This window comes from Melopsittacus undulatus, chromosome Z (assembly GCF_012275295.1).
Source record: "Melopsittacus undulatus isolate bMelUnd1 chromosome Z, bMelUnd1.mat.Z, whole genome shotgun sequence".
NCBI classification, from domain to species: Eukaryota; Metazoa; Chordata; class Aves; order Psittaciformes; family Psittaculidae; genus Melopsittacus; species Melopsittacus undulatus.
Window position 1 is genome coordinate 91,563,046 of NC_047557.1, and position 18,008 is coordinate 91,581,053.

The following is an 18,008-nucleotide window of genomic DNA, read 5'->3' on the forward strand; positions in this document are numbered from 1 at the left end:
CCTGGAATTTTGCTCTAGCTATAGATGGATGAGTCATTGTCACAGAAAATGTAACAGTTTCAACTGAGAAACAGAAAAACATTAGAGAGTCTAAAGCAAATACTTGATGACTGACAAGGAAAAGTATCTTCGTGGTAATGAGCTAAGTAAAACTCTCTGCCCAGGCTAATCCTCAGAATACTTCTCCAAATGTGGTTTGTTTTCCACAAGGCTTTACAGAAACAATCCCTATCCCCTCTGCCCCAATATCATCCAGACGTAGAGATGGCAAATACAAGTAACTGTATCTGCATCACTGAGCTCTGCAACTGTATTTACAAATCGGAGTTTTCCCACTTCTTTTGCAGACATTAAGTATTTCCCAGGTAGGTCTATGCCGTAAGCTGGTGTAAGGTACAGATAGCAACTTTGTCTCTCTGCTTTTAAACAAAACCTGCTTTTTCCCCCTCCACACTACTGTTTTTCACTGACTGCACACCTGAACTTGTTCAAAACTGACCTTATAAACTGGCGATATTCAGAGCTGCAGATGCACACACCTGTGTACTGAAGTGTCTGTTTCCCATTTGAAGAGCTATAAGCACATCCTGCACATACAGAGCTTGAGATATTAATATATGTACACACTGTAATTTTTTAGGCAGAGTTGAAGTGTTGTAAACCAAAGTGTCTGAAAACATTAAAGGCCAAACCCCAGTTCTTCTCTATAAAAAGTGAAGTATTTTACAATAAAACATATACCAGTGAATCAGTGCATAATTTAATGACATTTAGCTCCGTGATCTAGATGTTCCCCAGTCTGCCAGGGTTTAGCCTTTTTTTATTGTCTGCAAAGGAAAATTGACTGATAAGTTTATAAAATCTAGGAATTTGCCATAATTTCTGCAGTGAACAGTTACAAGTCTCATTTGGAGTCTTCAGAATTCCTTCTACCGTATCTCCCATCCTCCTGCAGAGGCAAACCACACAGCAGCTACACTGAGATGGAAATAACACAGCCAGATGTTAATTAACAGCACAGCCCCAATTAACAGGTGCCAATCAGTACAGAAACACAACTCTGTTCTGGACAATCCCGTGCCAGGTGCCGCCACGCAACACCCAGCTGGGGCCCGGCCTGGGGCACCCGCACGGAGGATGAGTCCCCAGTGCTGCCCTCGAGGGTAAGGGATCGGGAAACACGGGCTCTAGGCGGAGGGCAGCGGGGAGCCGTGGGGCCGTCGGAAGGTACCACCAGCCTCCTCCAGCGCTCTCCCCACGTCGGAGAGGGGAAGATGGCGCCCGCAGCGCCACGGACACGCGTGGCCGTGCAAAGGTTTTCCCCTTCACCGGCTGCGGCGGGTAAGCGGCTCCCGACGGGGCGGGCGGGGGGAAGCCCTCTCGTGAGGGGTGCCTGTGGCCTGATTGGCCTCGCCGGCTGCCAATCGGTGTTGCTATTGCATCATCCCGGCGGCCGGCGCGGTGGCGATTGGAGAGGGGGCGGGCGGAGTTGGAGGTGTCGCAATCGCCGCTCGCCCGCACGCCACACGTTAAGGAAAGAGGCTCGGGCCCGGCCTGGCCCCTCCCGCCGCCATAGGTAAGCGCGGCCGTGCGGGGGGCGGCGGGCCGTGAGCTGGGGTGGGGGGGCCTGGGGGCCGCGGCCGGCCGGGCTGGCCCTCGGCCGCCTCCCTCCCTCCTCCCGCAGCGTCGCAGAGGGCGCCGCGCAGGGGCGCGCATGATGCAATCGGCGGGCGGCCCCGGCTCCCCTCCCCTTCGCTTCCCTTTCCTCCCCCGGTGAAGTCACGGCTTGGCAGCGCCGGGCACCCCTGCGCCCCGCGCGGCGGGGGAGGAGGAGCAGGAGCAGCGCGGCCGGGGACGGGCGGCCCCCGGGGAGGGAGGCGGCGGCGGCGGCGCCGCCACGGGCCCGCGGGAGAGGGGAGGAGCGGGCCCGATGCCCGCGGTGGGTCCGGCCCGGGAGAGCGGGGCCGGGCGGACGCGCCCCCAGGTGTGTTTGACAGCCGTCGTCGGGGCTGTTACCGAGTGTGCCCGGCCTGGGGAGAGCTCGGCGAGTGGCCGCCGGTGCCGGCGGAACGCCGCGTTGTAACAACTGTGACGCTGTAAGGGCTCTCTGTGGAGTTCTGAATGTCTTGACAAATCTTTGTGGTTCCCAACAGACTTTCACAGGTCGAGGCACAACTTTCAAAGCAGATCTAGCACAACGCCTGGTGTCGGTTTTAGCTCTGACATCTGGTGGGAAATAGCAGTCATTAAACAACGTAGTACTGCCCTCAGCAATAGTGGTTGTAATGTCTCTTCAGAAAGTATACAAATCTGTAATTTTAAAAACTTTCGGATTTAAGACATTAGTTCATCTTTAGGAATAGCTGCCTTCATTACAACTCAGGATCACATCAGTACCTCCTTGCCTCCTGGTACCTGCAATTGTGTGTGGTTCTGCCATCGGTGCTGCCAACCTGCAATTAAAATACATAGTTCAGATGTTCTGAGCACATTTTTTTTAAGGATGTTGGGAGTGTCTTTTTCTTCTAAGCTGTATGGAAAAAAAAAACTCAGAGAAAAATAGGGGAAGGCAGCTTTGTCAGTTATGACAGCAGATGGTAGATTTGAACTACCCAGTCTCAAAGTTGTGTAGCCTTCAGTATGCGAGAGTTACCATCAGCTCTTACTAACTTGCCTGTGAGAGTGGGCAGAAAACCACACAGGAGTGGGTCCATCCAGTGTTGAGCCAGTACGGCTGGAGCTTTGTGCTGTTCTTTGTACAGGGTTATCTGGATTTAAAGTTAGATCCTGCTGGAGTATTCCTGCTGAAGTGGAAGACAAAGGAGGCCATTTAATGCTGAGCAGATTGGGACTGATTTTGCACTAGACAAGGCATCTAAGTGACTGTGCAATAAATAAATCTGACTAAAGATCAGAATCAACACAGTCACATCTCGGAAAAGAAGCAGAGGGAAGTGCTTTGTGTTGGGTTGTTTTTTCCTTTTTCTGTAAAGTAAAAAAAACCCCAACCTGATTTAATTAACAAACTAAAACACATCTTTTGTTTTTATCCAAAACAAACAGAAGTTTTATTTTTATTTTTTTGTGAAAGCAAAATAAAGGCCTTGATTTGCTTGGTAGATTCTGTGGTCCCTGAGGAGTGCTGTCAGACAGTAAGAAACACTTACCTGCCTGAGAAGACACCTCTGAGTTACCAGCTATTATGCAGGCTGCAGTGGGTGGCCAGTTGGTGTCTTGGGTGGCCAGTTGGTGGCCCAGGGAGAAAACAAGGCAGTTCTAACTAGCCACTGGAAACACTACCATGTGCTGGGTGGAACCAGCCTGGGGCTGTTGCTGAGCTTTAGCTGATGAGCAGCTTTATGGGAACAAGATGCTGGGAAACTCAGTGGCTTTCCAAGCAGCTGCCTTCTGCTGTGCTGGGGCTGCCATCCATTTACAGGAAACCAACCTGTGTGTGGGAGAGGAGCAGAGCAGCTGTGTTTGTGTGGCAGTGTCTGAGAAATGAACCCTTGAGACCCATCTGCCTCCCCACCCTCATGACACCTGTGTCCTTTACCCGACTCTTTGTGAGAGCCCCCTCCATATGTCTTATACCTGCTGTCTTTAAATCTCCTTGCAGTATGCCTTGAAGGATGCCACATAGCACCTGCTGCTATCCAGGATATCCTTCCTTGTCATTCTGTTGAAGAACTGACAGTTGGTAATAGGGATCCAGCCTCCAAATACCAGGGGGAAAAACAGTTCCAGGCCTCAGCTGTTACCACTCCTGGGTTATCTGTGATACAGTGCAGTTAGTGCTGCTTGCTTTGCGTAAATGTTAGTTGGAACAGGACGGGTATCCATGTATCATCTCTCCCAGGTAAGAGTTCTGATTATCAAGCTAGATAAGAGTATGTCTCACTTATTAAATGGTTACTTGATACAATGTGGATCAGTTCCGGTGGGAAAGAATCGAGGGACATCTGTTCTAGCAGGGCTGGAATGCTTGCTTGAGAGATGTGACACTGGCTCATCTTCTCTTCTTGTACCTGTGTATTGCCCAACTGAAATACTCCATTAAAATCTGATTTAATGGAACAAATAATTTCCCCTTTGAATTACAGAGGAATATGACAGAGATCTGAAGGGAACGTTAAAGCAGTATTAAAGGTTTCAGTACTGTAGAGAGAAATAGCACATGGAACCTAGTGATGTGAAGAAACTTGTCACACATGGGGTGGGGTGCCTTTGGGGGCAGGATCCTCCCCTTCCCCTATAGTATCTCATGAAGCACATGAAACAAATAATGAAAATGGTATGGGTTCCTTAGCTGGGCTGTTCAGATGAAGTTAGCAAGCATAACAATCTGTTGAAATTGAGAGGACAGGAGGGCATACTGTCACTTTGAGAATGGATGCTAAAAATCAGTGGAAAAATTCAGCTGTCATAGGCAGTCTAACAGAGCTATCTGTATACTCTTTGAGGACTACAGAAATCCTGTATTTAAAGCTGAGATAAAGCCAGTATATGCTTCCAGAAGAACATACAATTGCATTTTGACTATCAATGTCTGTGTAATCACACATGCACAGCTACTACAACTGGCCCTGCCAGTCTGCTATTTGTGCAGTGACATCTTGTTAGCTGTATGTTCAATTTAACTGCTGAACCAAATTGTTAATTCGATCAGAAACTAAGACTTAATGTAGTTTTCAAAAGTTGCTTTAAGAGTTGAAATCCGGAAAATACTAAATACAAAGGTCAGACAGGTATGTATATATATATTTAGCTATGCAGATATCAGAAAGAGTTGATGATTGCTTTCTATTCTGAAATCCAAAAATGAAAAGATTTCCTGATAGAAGGGGTGTGGATGTACTCATACATCATTTGTTCTAAGTGAGAAGATGTGTCAGTGAGAGAATGTTAGTTTTGAATAACATTCAAGCCAAACTTGTTAGGCTTTTCTGTGAATTTTACAGCAGCTGCCTCTTGTTCTGGCTCCCTTAGTACAAAAGAAAACTTGCAGTTTATCTAGACAGAATTTTAACCTTTCTAATGATATCCTAGGAGAAGGTAAACCAGCAGCTTGGACTGCTGAGAGAAACAAACAAGACCAGTAAACAGATTATGAACTTGAACCTGTGAGTTTAGAAAGACCAGCAACACACAGCAGCTTGTTTACAAACACCTCACCATTTCCATCAGGTAGACACAGGAGTGCAGTCATCTGTTTCTTGTGCTGTTACTGATGCAAGCCATAATCCCCGGATTGGATGCTGCTGTTACATTGCTCACCACTAACTTCAACTGCTTGCTATCCCAGCAGGTCTTCTTGAGGATGGGCAAGGAGGATGTTGAACACTAGTCATGTGATACTGCATGTATGTGACAGAGCAGCAAGCTGCACCGTTGCAGTGGAATCTGATCTTGGAGTAGGATTGTTTTATACCAGTTAGATACTCTTCTTTAATGTCATAAGAAATCAGCACTTGTTTGACTCATTACTGGAGCCATAGGTAGATGTTTCAGGAACTTAGAAGAACCCTGTTGCCCTTCCCCTTTTCTCTCCCAGACTTCTCTCCTAGGCATTTAGGAGGTCATCCTGTGAGATGGGAAGTGAAGGGGAGCAGCTGTTGGCCTTGCCAGGGCCATGTCCTGGCAGCAGCTGTGCTGGAGTCCTCCTTGTGCCACCAGTAGGGTCAGGAGCAGGCTGACTGCGGCAGCGGGAGAATGTGAGACAGGTGAGAGGGTGTCCCACTTGTCAGGCCTGTTGGAAAGAAGAGTGAGCAGTAACTGGTGCAGGAGCTACAGCAGGGAAATGAATTTTGTGGACAAGTCAGCTGTGGCTGCTGTCTTCCTATGGGCAGCAACAGTCTTCTGGCTTTGCAGTGTAATGATTTTTGTATTGCCATCACCCTACATTCCAGTGCCACCTGCTCGTTACAGTACTGTTAACCTTGCTTGTGGTAAAGGGGATCCTTTAATGTCACTCAGTCACAGCCTTCACAGCACACTGTTTTTGCACAGTGTTTTTTTCTACTTGGTAAGATCTTAAAACAGACATCAATGTGGACATCATCTTCAGGAGCAAGTGCTGTTAAGATGCTCCATGGAAGGTGGACAGTCTGAGCACCCTCACTCCAGAGAAAAGAGACCAGGGAGGAATCTGTCTGTGCATACACCCAGAGGGATGGTCTGAAGAGGACAAGGATCAAGTAGTCCTGTTGGTCAAGAGTCAGGCTGTTAATAGGTTTAAACTGCAGAAGGAAAACTCCAGTCTGAAAATTAAGAAAATTATATAACTGGAGGAAAAGTTAGACAGTGGAACCTGTTGCCAAGACAGAGGTTGTGAAACTGGAGATACTCAAGGCTAGGCTAGACACCCATCCATCAGGGATGGCTTTGGAATAGCTGAGTAAAGCCAGTGAACAATACAGACAGCTTGACTAGATGACCCAGTAACAGTCCCTTCCAATCCAAATACATTCGAGAGGTTTCTGAAATGCAGTTGGCAGCTTGTCCACTTCCAGCACAGTTGCGATGTGTTATTGCCAGATGTACCATCAGTCCCTTACGCGAAAAGCTAGTGATGTATACAATTGCAGCTGAAGCCAGCACCTTTAATAGCTTTTTTTTTGTTGTTGTTCCTACTAGGTTCACCTTGCCCGTAATCCATGTGAAGACCTGCTGGAAACACCTTCTAGAAACATAGTAATTTTCAGTCTCCTAATAATTCTGCTGTGTCCAAGAAGAACCTGTCCAAATGAGCAAGACATCCCAACAGAACACCACTACAGATGCGAACGGAGTAAGCGTGATTCACACCCAAGCACACACCAGTGGTTTGCAGCAGGTTCCCCAGCTGGTGCCTGTTAGTCCTGGTGGTGGAGGCAAAGCTGTGCCTCCAAGCAAACAGGGAAAGAAAAATTCCTTTGTGGATAGGAACAGTGATGAGTATCGTAAGCGCAGAGAGCGAAACAACATGGCAGTGAAAAAGAGCCGGTTAAAAAGCAAGCAGAAAGCACAAGACACGCTGCAAAGGGTCAACCAGCTCAAAGAAGAAAATGAACGTTTAGAGGCAAAAATTAAGCTCCTGACCAAGGAGCTGAGCGTACTGAAAGACTTGTTCCTCGAGCACGCACACAGCCTCGCAGACAATGTGCAACCTGTTGGCACTGAAACCACCACAACAAATCCAGAAAACGATGGACAGTAGACACTGTTGCAACATTATGAAATGAACTCTCGAGGTGCCCATGCAGTAACCAAGCAAAAACTCCATTCTTTTAACTACAATTTTATGGTGATATTCTTCTTTTTAGGTTTAACACTGAAGATTTGAGACAATTAAACCAGAAACTGCTTTGAGTATTCATTTTGAAGTAATTTTCTTCTCTAAAAGATGTATCTGATAAATGCAGATCTAAATTTATAGGCAACAAGGAGCTTAGTATTAGGGAAATAGCATTTTCACAGAAATGTTCACTTACCTTCTTATAGTTTGCATAATGGGAGGAATCCAGCAGGATGGTTCATTGTAGTATGAGGAACTCATAATTGGATAAAATGTCTTTTAAATACCTTTAAGTAAGTATATTTAGGAACTTTGTTTTCCCCATATTACATAACTGCAAAGGCCATGGAGGGTGTTTGGTTTCCTATGTGGTGGACAACTTCAAATCTGTAAAGCAAGTCCCGTAAAGCACCACTTGGTCTTTCCTGTCCTCTTGCAGTTAATGGGAAGGGCGTGTAGTAATAGTGAGCTGGGATGCTGATGTTTTCTAAAAAATAGCAATATATTATGATGATATATACAGGCAGTTGGCTTTCAAATGCCAAGTGGGTCTGAAGCATCATGTATAAGAAAGAGGTAAAGCAGCAGAATAACAAAGCCTAATTCTTAGCCTGCGTTCACATTGCTCATACACTGACTGGGGTCTTATGAGAACAAGATTCTAGTTTTCACAAAATGTCAAAATGCTACCAGAAAACTCTGCTCTGCAAAACTGCATTCTTGCTGGGGTGCAGGTGTTGGGAAGAACAAAATGTGTGGCTTGGCCTAGAAATGAAAGGGGTAAGATAGCATCTGTTCAGCCAGAATGTAAGGTTCACTGCTTGTTGACATCTCCACTTCCATAGCGGCTCAGATTTACAGCCAAAATCCTGTAATTGCAGTGGTTTTAAAACTAAACAGCCCTACTCTGAAGAACCGATTCAGTGGAATTCCTATAGCCATCGTACAGTTGTGTGAAGGAGTATCTTCAGTCTTGTTTTATTTTCATAAAAGTTTTTCTATAGCAACTTTTTTAATGCTAGTGCTAAGTCTTTGCCATGATCCATAATGCAGTGGTATGTTCTATATTGAGGATTTGATGAATACAAGTAAAGCTGGAACTTTGACGTAACCTTAATTTATTTTCACTTTAAAGTATTTCATTGATGGTATGGTTGTGTTACATTTAACCTGTGTGTCTGGCTAGTGGATTATTACACAGTCTTAATTTCCCTCCTACACTACCTTTTTCTAGAGATTATTTTGTAGGATGCTTGTTTGCCTTTTATCTGTACTTAGGAAGAGAGCTTGGATATCATCTCCATAAAGATGCTGTTAGAAAACAGAACTTTGACAGTTTTATTTTGAATTTAAACTTTTAATACATGTGGAATACTTTTATGGATTGTTTGGTAGTCTTTTTACAGATATATGTTTGTTTGTTTGGTTGGTTTTTTTTTGCTGTTTCTAGCTGCAGCTTAAGTAGGTAGGGTTGAAATACCAGAAGCTAATAAAACCCTTTTGCTTCAAGTGCTGGCCTCATTTTTCCTGTTCCTTTTTGTATTTTCCTCAAATGCAGAGATGCCTCCCTCAAGAAGCTATCATTAAGAAATCAGTGCAATAGTCTCCATTTCTGTCTTCCACACAGGTTTTACTGAATGGAAAGAATCAAAACCTTACTACACTTTTGGCTAAATTCCTGATTGAAAAACAATGACAACAACACACCAAAAAAAAAAAAACCAAAAGAAATTTAAGACTGAAAATGTACTGCAGTTAAAAGGGGGAGGAACAGATCACCAAAAACTACAAGGAAAAAGATGATGTGAAAGCACCTTATTTGTTAACTGTCTGCCTACTCTGATGCAAAGGGCAGGAGCTTGTCAGCTGTCAGCTCTGAACTGGGATTACATGGCTTTGTTGACTGGCTGGTGTTGGATCTTCCCCTAATAACCACAACAGGGACTCCAAATGATTTCTTAAATATCTCTGAGTAGGAGTAATAATCTTTGTGATGCTCCACCTGTTACTCCTGACAGCTCTGATTCCACTTCCTTCTTGTCTAAAATAAAACCACTGAGTTAGTTATGAAAAGTCATTTGTTTGCACAGTGGCATTTCTGGCTTGGCAGTTTCCACGCTTGCTTTGATTGCCTAGGGAAGTGTGTAGGTTGTGTGCCGCATATCACTTTAATATGTGAAGTAAAGAGCCCAAGATTATAACAAATTATTATATTAAATCTATCCTCAGTGAGAGTTTGGTTGCAAGGAAAATGTCAGTCTATTATTCTAAGCTCCCTCCTGCCAAAAAAGGGGAGATTTAGATTAGCTATTAGGAAGAAATTCTTTGCTATGAAGGTGGTAAAACACCGGCACAGATTGCTCAGAGAAGCATCCCTGGCAGTGTTCAAGGCTGGGCTGGACAGGGCTTGGAGTAACCTGGTCTAGTGGAAGGTGTCCCTGACTGTGGCAGGGGGTTGGAGCTGGATGAGCTGTAAGGTCCTTTCCAACCCAAACCAGTCTATGAGACCAGTCTGTCTCAGACCTCTGAGAGGCAAAGGCAGAGGTGAGGCTTCCCAGCTCTGGGTGGAGCAGCCCAGGCTGTGTGACAGCAAAATGCCACTGCAAAACACAGAACACCCACAGCAGGTGACTTGGATGACTCTCCTTCCTAAAACCAAAAAAATTTAATCTACACAAGAAAATTTCAGCGTAGGCCTACAAAAGTTCAGGTTTTCCTTTTTGACACATTTTTCTTAACAGCTATAATCTGTGACAGAATACAGTGCTTTTCATTAGAAGAAGGAGCACCATACGTTTTACCAGGCAACATTCTCATTTTTTTGCTACTCTAGACTCCACAAGCACTAGGAGGCTCTACCACTTTAATTATACCCTGCAGATAAATCCCAAGTGCATCCAACCCCAGGGAGCTGACACAGTTTAAACAGATGGGTTCAGGAGCACTCAGTCCTTTCTAAACACAGCAACTTGCTCAACATAACACACTGTTATTCTGGTGCCACTTTGAGTCTGTTTGCACCAAGGGGAAAAGCATTTGGGAAAACATAGCTAACCAACAGCCTAAAATATCCTGATGTAGTCAAAAAGAAAGTTTGCCATAACCTGTATTCTCTCCGCACCCCCCGCCCCCCATTCCCCAATACATTTAAAGTGTATTAAATACCATTTTGCCATTATTAAAAAGTTTAATTCACTGCATCACACACACAATTTAGAAAAAAAGTTGTAATTCACTTTTTTCTTACGTGGATAAAAATTACAATAATTACAGAACAGACTTCTGGAAGGAAGGATTAAATTCATATTCACCAAGTTCATGGGCCTGATAATGAAGGAAAATGGGAGACAGTGCACCACCCCAGCCTGAAACGCACCCATGTCTCGGGCAAGCAAACAACAGAGCAGCTGGTTGCGTGAGCAAGTGCTCTCCCCCAGAACTCACTTGTGGCAGGGTTTGTTCGCTGGTACATGTCGAAGCAGAACCAGTTCTGCCTCCTGCAGCATGCCAGATTGCTCGACCTGTTCTGCAGCAGTAGAGGCCAATATTTGCCAAGATTAATCACAGGCAGGGAAAGGCCTATTAACTAGACTGGGGTTACAGCTTAGTTGAAACAATTCCAAAACTCCTTTTTTTTTCTTTTAAATCTCTGAGGTGTTACTTGGAAATTGAACCCAAGCAACATCAGGTTTCAGAGTGCCCAAAGCAGTGAGTGATCCCATGGGTGTGTTCAGAGCAGGAAAACATTTGGACGCAGAGGGAAGAGAGCTGAGGCCATGAGCACTGTCTTGCACTGGAAAAACCTCCCCAGTTTTAGGAGCAGACAACTCTGAAGCAGTGCTAGTGTAGTTTTTATGTTTGTGAATCTGCAAAGCTATCAAAGCAAAGCCTGATGTCCTCTGCACAAGTACTACATTTCAGAGGCATGACACTTGATCATAGAAGGAGGCATTAGTGCAGTTGCAAATACAAGCTACAAATCCCACACCCTCCCCTTGCCCCTTCCCCTTCACAATCAAGACCTCCTACACTTACCTCTTACAAACCAGTGCCCAGCAACCTTTAAAAATTGTAAATGGGCTCACTTGTTAATAAAGTGACAAGATGTGGCAACAGAACTGCAACGCCGAGGTAATCAAGTCAGCCTTCACAATGGGAAAACTCTCATCTGGCAAGTGGCATGATCCAGAAAGCCCCCGACATCCTGCTGTGATTTCAGTCTCCACCTGCATGGCAGAGGGACGTTCTGAAGAAGCTTTGCACTCAAACTGGGCAACAGAGCCTGAAGACCGAACAGTAGTTTGATGTGTTCATAAAGTGACCAAGATTATTTTTATGTAGTTACAGCAACTAGTGCTATGTTATGATGCAAGAAATACATTCTCCTGCAGGCTGATGAACACCTCCAGTAAAGAAAGGTCTCTTTGGGTAATTTAAACCTCGCAAGAATGGAAAATCAAGTTATGATCTTTATTACTATGGTTGTGGTGTATCCAAATAAAGCTGACATGATTTCATTGTGAGCGGGCTAACACTGGATAGTTAAAAATACTCAATCATTCTGCACAGCATATGCTGCTGAATGGCCCTGAGCCCTGCAGCAAAGATTCTCCCTTCTTGTTATTTCTAAGGCTTGTCAATACCACAGCAATCAACATTTTTAAGGAACAAATAGATGGACAAATCTAATAAGCAGTGGGCTGTGTGTTAAGGATCAGTACGCCCACTATCCAGAGCAGACAGATCTAGCTAACGACGGGTCAAATTTTCCAGAGCATAAACTGCTAGAAAGGTCAGATAAAGAAGCAGGAACTGGAGCAGAAGAGCATAATGATCACAAAGTTGAGCATAGATGATGCCAAGGGTAATTTTAATAAAAATTTGATTCTGTGTACTCCATTGACACTGAAACAAGATCTGTAAGAAAAATGTGTCATGTTCACCGAGAACAGCTATTTTTAATTCTATGATTTTCACAGTACCTGTGATAAAGTTCAAAAAGAGACCTAGATTGTTACAACTGCTGACAGCATTCAGATAATTAGAGTCCTGACCACCAAAATTCAGATTTAATTGCAAGATATGTCTGAGCTGAGATCTGACAGAAATATAAGTCCCGCTGTTAATGCAGTAGGGTTATTCAGGTGGTACTTGGCAATGTAAATTTGAGTTACTTGGATATCAAGTGCTGAAGCCTTCTACCTTCATTTTTAATGAATGGATCATTCCAGCTAATAGCCTGCCTGCCTCTCTTGCTATTAAGAATTTGGTGTGTTTTACTGTATATCCTGCAGCATTACATCAGAGTGATGAGTGATTAGACAGCAAGTATCATCCTGAAGTTTACTGCTTTTGGCTGGAGAGGCACTCAAAGGACTTGGCACTGCTTTGGCCTTCTGCCATGAAAGCCTCTATTTCTTCCACAGTACGTGGGACACAGGTTAGCAGCTCCATTCCACTGGCTGTCACTGCGATGTCATCCTCGATCCGGACCTGTTACAGAGAACATGCAGTTACCAAGGTGTTCCAGCTGGGGATGAGAAGCAGATCAGGCACCAGTGAGAGCACAAGGCAAGTTTCAGGCTCTGGATGCAACAGCAGGCAGAGCAATACTGGAATTGTCCATCACCACCAGCACCCCTGGCACAGAGCATCCAGACCCCTTGGGCCATTGGCTCCTGCCATCCTCCTGGGATCACACAGGCAGCCACACCAGAGATGACAGTCCTGCAGGTGACTCAGGTGGAGCCTCTGCTATGTTGGGTGCACCAGGAACAGGCTGAGTGAGATGCTGCACCAGTGAGCTTATGGTGCTTAATTACGTGGGGCCAGTAATTCCAACCCCCTAACATTGGGAGCAGCAAAAAGAACATTCTCCCCTAAATTTGCTTCCAACCTTGCTAGTGCATGGCTTGCAAGGGACAGGCTCAACAGCAGCACCCCTTGATGCCAAAGTGCCGGTTCTCAAAGCAGTCCTGCTGCTGAGCTGCAGTTACGTGCTCTTTGCACTTTAACATCACATTCTCTTTTCTCTAAACACAATAAACTTTCAAAGGAGGAACTGAAACATGAAATATCTTGCAGCTGATATTCGAAACATTGAATTCTGAGCTGACATAGAAGTTCTAAGCATGTCAGACATTCCTTTTAAAATACAATCACTGCATCTGAAATCATGTAAGGAAAAAGCAGATCCTCTCAGCTTTCCAGCTCTTGTTCTGTTAAAATGAAAAGTATGCTCCATTTCTGTTTGACTCTAATCTCTTCTTACCAGTAAATATGCCTACACAGTCATTTCCCATTATCTTATCAGAAAAATGTTAGTAAGTCACTAAGCTGCAATAAAAGCAATTTTAGTAAGGTGTAAATCCAAGAGAACACAAACTCTGGGTACTCCCACCTTACAGTTGCTTTAATTGTTTCTGACCTCTTGACACATTCAACTAAAAATAAAGCTGGTTAACATTTGTACTTCTGATTGCAAAATAATCCATTTGTTCAAACAAAATGAGTCATCCAGTCCTTATTAATCTGTTAATGATGTCTTTGCCAGATTGTTTCTTTTACTTGGTATCAAGTTAAGGGTATTATAAAGCAGAATTAAATAAACAAACTCCACTGAGTTTGCACATTTGATTTGGATGGCTGTAAATTTGAAAGCTGCAAGGCTCTTTCTACTTGGTGTGCCTGAAAGGCTGGTGCCTTGCTGCAGAAGAGGAAATCAGCAACACATTGGACGATTCTATACACTTGAACAGATTTTTACCAGGGTGGGTTTTTTGAGTCATTGCTTCATATTTGGCCAGCTGAGCAAAAAATAACCTAAGCATTCAGCAAGAGGTCACACTGCATCTAAAAGCGAACCATGCTCTCTGCCTCACAACATCTCCCAGCATCTGGCCTGCCAGGTCTTGAGCCTAGGCACAGTCTGCCAAAAAACAGATGGTAGCAGGTGAGCCCTGCAAAAGTGCCGGAATCCAGGGGACATATCTGGTAACATGGTAAAAGCCAAAGCATCATGTTGGGAAGCATACCAGTGTAAATGGAGCTGGGCACAGCGTTGATGTGGAAAGTAATAATGTTAGTGCAAATGTTAAGTCTGAAAGCAGAGGGGAGGCCAGCCAAACCTAGAGCTGACTGCCTAAGGAGAAAGCCTCTTCCAAAGAACTGGCTTCACAAACCTTCACTTGCTTGAGCTATACGTCTTCAGTGTATTTGCTACAGAATAATATTACCCACAGGTCATCTGCTTACCTAGTAAGATTAGCAAAAGAAGAAAAAAAAATAGTGTTTTCCAGTTCAGTGTTTCATGCCTTCACTGATACCTCAGCACTCTTTGACAAGACTTGAAAGCACAGCAGATGAAAGCCAGACTAAAGGGGAGGAGGAAAAACAAGTGGGATGAGGTTACTGTCACTGCTGCATGCTATTCAAACCACAAGAGAAAATCAGTAGGGAAAAGAAGGTGAAAAACGGAGCTAGAATGATGAAAGAAGCCAGAGGAATGAAGATACAGTGAAGCAAGACAGGATTGACAAATAAAGGATAAAAAGACATGGAGCTGGCTGAAGAGCCCAGGAAAGGAGATCCTGGTGGGGATGAGAAGCCAGACACCCTAATGAGGAGAGCGCAGGGGTGCTTGAGCCACCTAAGCCAGGGAACTGAGAATTATCAAATGGGAGATGATACCATCATGAACCCATCAGTCTGGAGTGCCACACACAGCAACCCACTGTTTGGGAGAAATACTTTTACCAGGTTTTATAACCACAGAGTCACCGAATTATAGCATGGTTTGGGTTGAAAAGGACCTTAAAATCATCTAGTTCCAACCCCCCAGCCATGGGCAGGGACGCTTCACCCTAGACTATGTTGCTCAAGGCTCTGTCCAACCTGGCCTTGCACACTGCCAGGGATAGAGCATTTATCACTTCCTTAGGCACCCTGTTCCAGTGCCTCACCACACTCATAGTAAAGAACTTCTTCCTTCTATATAATCTAAACTTCCCCTGCTTAAGTTTATACCCATTCCCCCTTGTCCTATTGCTATGGTCCATAATGAAGAGTCCCTCTCTGGCACCTTTGTAGATCCCTTTCAGGTCTCCTAAGAGGTCTTCATGCAGTCTTCTCCAAATCAATGTACAGACGTGGATTGCTGTGAAAAGTGGGAGAGCCAGTGCTGTTGCATCAGCCTGCTCACCATCAGCAACTCCAAATGGTCACTGGGACGTAGCTGGGACATAGCCTCACTGCTCCCCTGAGGCCTCACTCATCATCATTCCTAGGAAAGCTCCAGCTCCTTCTCCATGATCTAACCATTTCTCTGCCTGGATGAATCTCACTTGAAATGGGTGGTTGCTAATATGGGGAAGACAGACTTATCACTCTCAGTGTTATTTTCCCTAAAAATCAAAAAAAGTGCAAGAGGAACACGGGTTCTCAAGGGGAAGGAAATTTTTGCATTTGCTCTTTTCCTTTACACCCTCCATATTTAACCCGGAGCTTAAACTCAGCATGAGCAAGAAGCAGCTTCAGAGGACCTGCAAAACGTTTCCTACAGGAGAGCCTGGCATTTGGTTGTCTTCTGCCCAAATGGACAAAAGATGCTGGATCTGCCTGGCAAGGCTTACTGGCTTAGGACTGCTTTTCCCAGTGGGGGACAGTGGTTATGAAACTTGCTCTCAGAGCTGTCCCTGTTTGCAGGCTCTTTATTCAATAGTGCTGCTTGTTTCAGGGCTACAGAGCAGTTTGGAATTGGACACAGCTTAAACGAACAGAAAACCAAGGTGGGAAGGTTGCTGAACCAGCAGCATTTAGGGTGCTCTGAAATGCCCCAAGGGAGCCTTTGCATTTTTGGTGTGAAATGGCATGCTTCAAAAAGCACTCCCACAAAGGTGAAGTGGCCAAGACTGACAGGACTGTTTCTAAAATGCCTTTTCTTATCAAGGGTAATGGCATGATCTGTCTAGATAGACCTGACTACACAACTACCTAACACCAGGCACAAACCATCACATGGCTCAACACGGTGGACCCAATTCTGTCCTAAAGCACGGCTGTATGGGCATAGCCAAGCACAGCACAGGAGTTAAAACGCCAGGGCTTCTGCCAGCTATATATATACAGCCTCGCACTTTGTCCTGACTTACTAATACAGTCATGCTCCCCAGAGCCTCCTGTGTTATCTTCCAAGAGAAGGGGGTTGTAGCACTCATTCATTTCTTCTGGAGGATGATTTATATATAAAAGGCTTTTGAGAATCAAGAAACAGTTTTGGCCAATTAGACAGTCCAGATTTGCAGATGACAGATCCCAGATGTGATCAAAAAAAGACCACTGGTGGCATGTCTCCTTTTTTATGAATCTATTGAGCATTTGTTTGATTATGGCTGTCTCCTTTTTTATGAATCTATTGAGCATTTGTTTGATTATGGCTGTGGAAAGCAGAAATACTATTGCTGCAAGATCTCAGACCAGGAGAATCACCTGGGAAAGGATGACAGGACACGGGCCACACATGCTACTCCACAAAGTAAATTAGTACACATGCTTCTTTCATCTGAAGGATCCAAATGTCTGTTTTTAAAGCTGGTACCCTAAAGAGGCAGATGCATGGAACCAAGAGGGCTTATTTCGACTCAGCCACTAACTCACCAATAATTTTTAATAGAGCAAACTTAGCATAAACAGAGCTTGACTTCTGTATTTCAGGGCAAGTTACCAAACAGAGCTGCCTGTAAGTCACACACAGGGATAGGCAGGTACCTTGCAGGTTGGAGAAAGTACTGCTACCATGTTACGCAAAGCGGCAACACCAAGATGTTTTCAATAGAGGCTAATAGGCTCTGTGCTACACGGTGACTCTTTCTGATCCCATGCTGCCTGCCAGTCTTCCTTTTCTTACTCCAACCAAGTCCACATGTCATGCACATTTTATTTTAAAGGTCCACATATAAACATTTTATAAAAGAGGATCAAGATTACTAGGGTGAGGCCATGTGTTTTATTAGATCAACTGATACGTCTGGAAAAAGAAGCTTCAGGCACACAATCCCTTCATCCAGGCTCAAAAAGAAGCAATAAACTACAAACTAAATACAAGTTATAAACAACTGCTCTTACTTTAACCTTATTATGCTAACTAGAAATCTTAAAAGAAAAGGCTTAAAGAAGCTTTATAAGCAACTAATCGCTGGTTTTGAGTTGCCTGCAATTATCACTACTCTTACAAGGACTTTAAAGAAAGATACATATTTTATGATGACAACTGCTTTTCTATGAAAATTTCTCCAAAAAATGCTGTGTAGCATTATTACTGCAGCATAATATGAAATATTGAAAAAGATGAGCATAATGTTTATTGTGTAGTAAACTATTTAATTCCACAAAACACATTCACAATAAACCCAGAAGCAGAGCTCAGACTTCTGAAAAATGAAAACCAGGACAGACACAACTGCAAGCCTCTGTGAACCAAAGGTAGAAACAATTAAATACCCTGCTTTTTATTTGGTTTAACATTTGTTCCTGAGTAAGTGAAGTACTGTTTTGAAAAATATTATAATATTAGCAGATCTTCAAGGTCCTGTGCTTTGCAAATCTATTTAACTTTTAAATTAGAAAAATCTGCAAATAAAAGAAAGTAATGTATTTTAACAGTTGTCTTTCAGCATTTTCTCTAACTTACATAGAGTTTTCACGTATAAAGTTTAGTTCCAGTTCTAACAAATCC

General features: G+C 44.1%; 2 protein-coding genes across 8 annotated transcripts in view; one reads left to right on the plus strand and one right to left on the minus strand.

Annotated features, from left to right (window-relative positions):
* The first annotated feature begins 1,124 nt into the window (after positions 1 to 1,124).
* On the plus strand, positions 1,125 to 8,785 carry CEBPG (CCAAT enhancer binding protein gamma). 6 transcript variants are annotated; one of them, XM_034072954.1, is made up of 4 exons: positions 1,477 to 1,576; positions 3,620 to 3,859; positions 5,555 to 5,723; positions 6,637 to 8,785. In XM_034072954.1, exon 4 carries the CDS (start codon positions 6,746 to 6,748, stop codon positions 7,196 to 7,198), a length of 453 nt encoding a protein of 150 aa, XP_033928845.1. In that variant the 5' UTR covers positions 1,477 to 1,576; positions 3,620 to 3,859; positions 5,555 to 5,723; positions 6,637 to 6,745; the 3' UTR covers positions 7,199 to 8,785. The 6 variants fall into 6 exon arrangements, with proteins under 6 accessions (XP_030907721.1, XP_033928844.1, XP_033928845.1 ...); XM_034072956.1 differs by having other exon boundaries at positions 5,568 to 5,723; XM_034072952.1 differs by having other exon boundaries at positions 3,620 to 5,723.
* A 2,947-nt stretch (positions 8,786 to 11,732) lies between these two features.
* The window catches only part of PEPD (peptidase D), a 145,985-nt gene continuing 139,709 nt past the window's right edge, over positions 11,733 to 18,008 (minus strand). For both annotated transcript variants that reach the window (XM_031051961.2, XM_031051960.2), the window contains one exon: positions 11,733 to 12,769. In XM_031051961.2, coding sequence (XP_030907821.1) covers positions 12,620 to 12,769 — 150 coding nt within the window. In that variant the 3' untranslated portion in view covers positions 11,733 to 12,619. The remainder of the gene's footprint in view (positions 12,770 to 18,008) is intronic.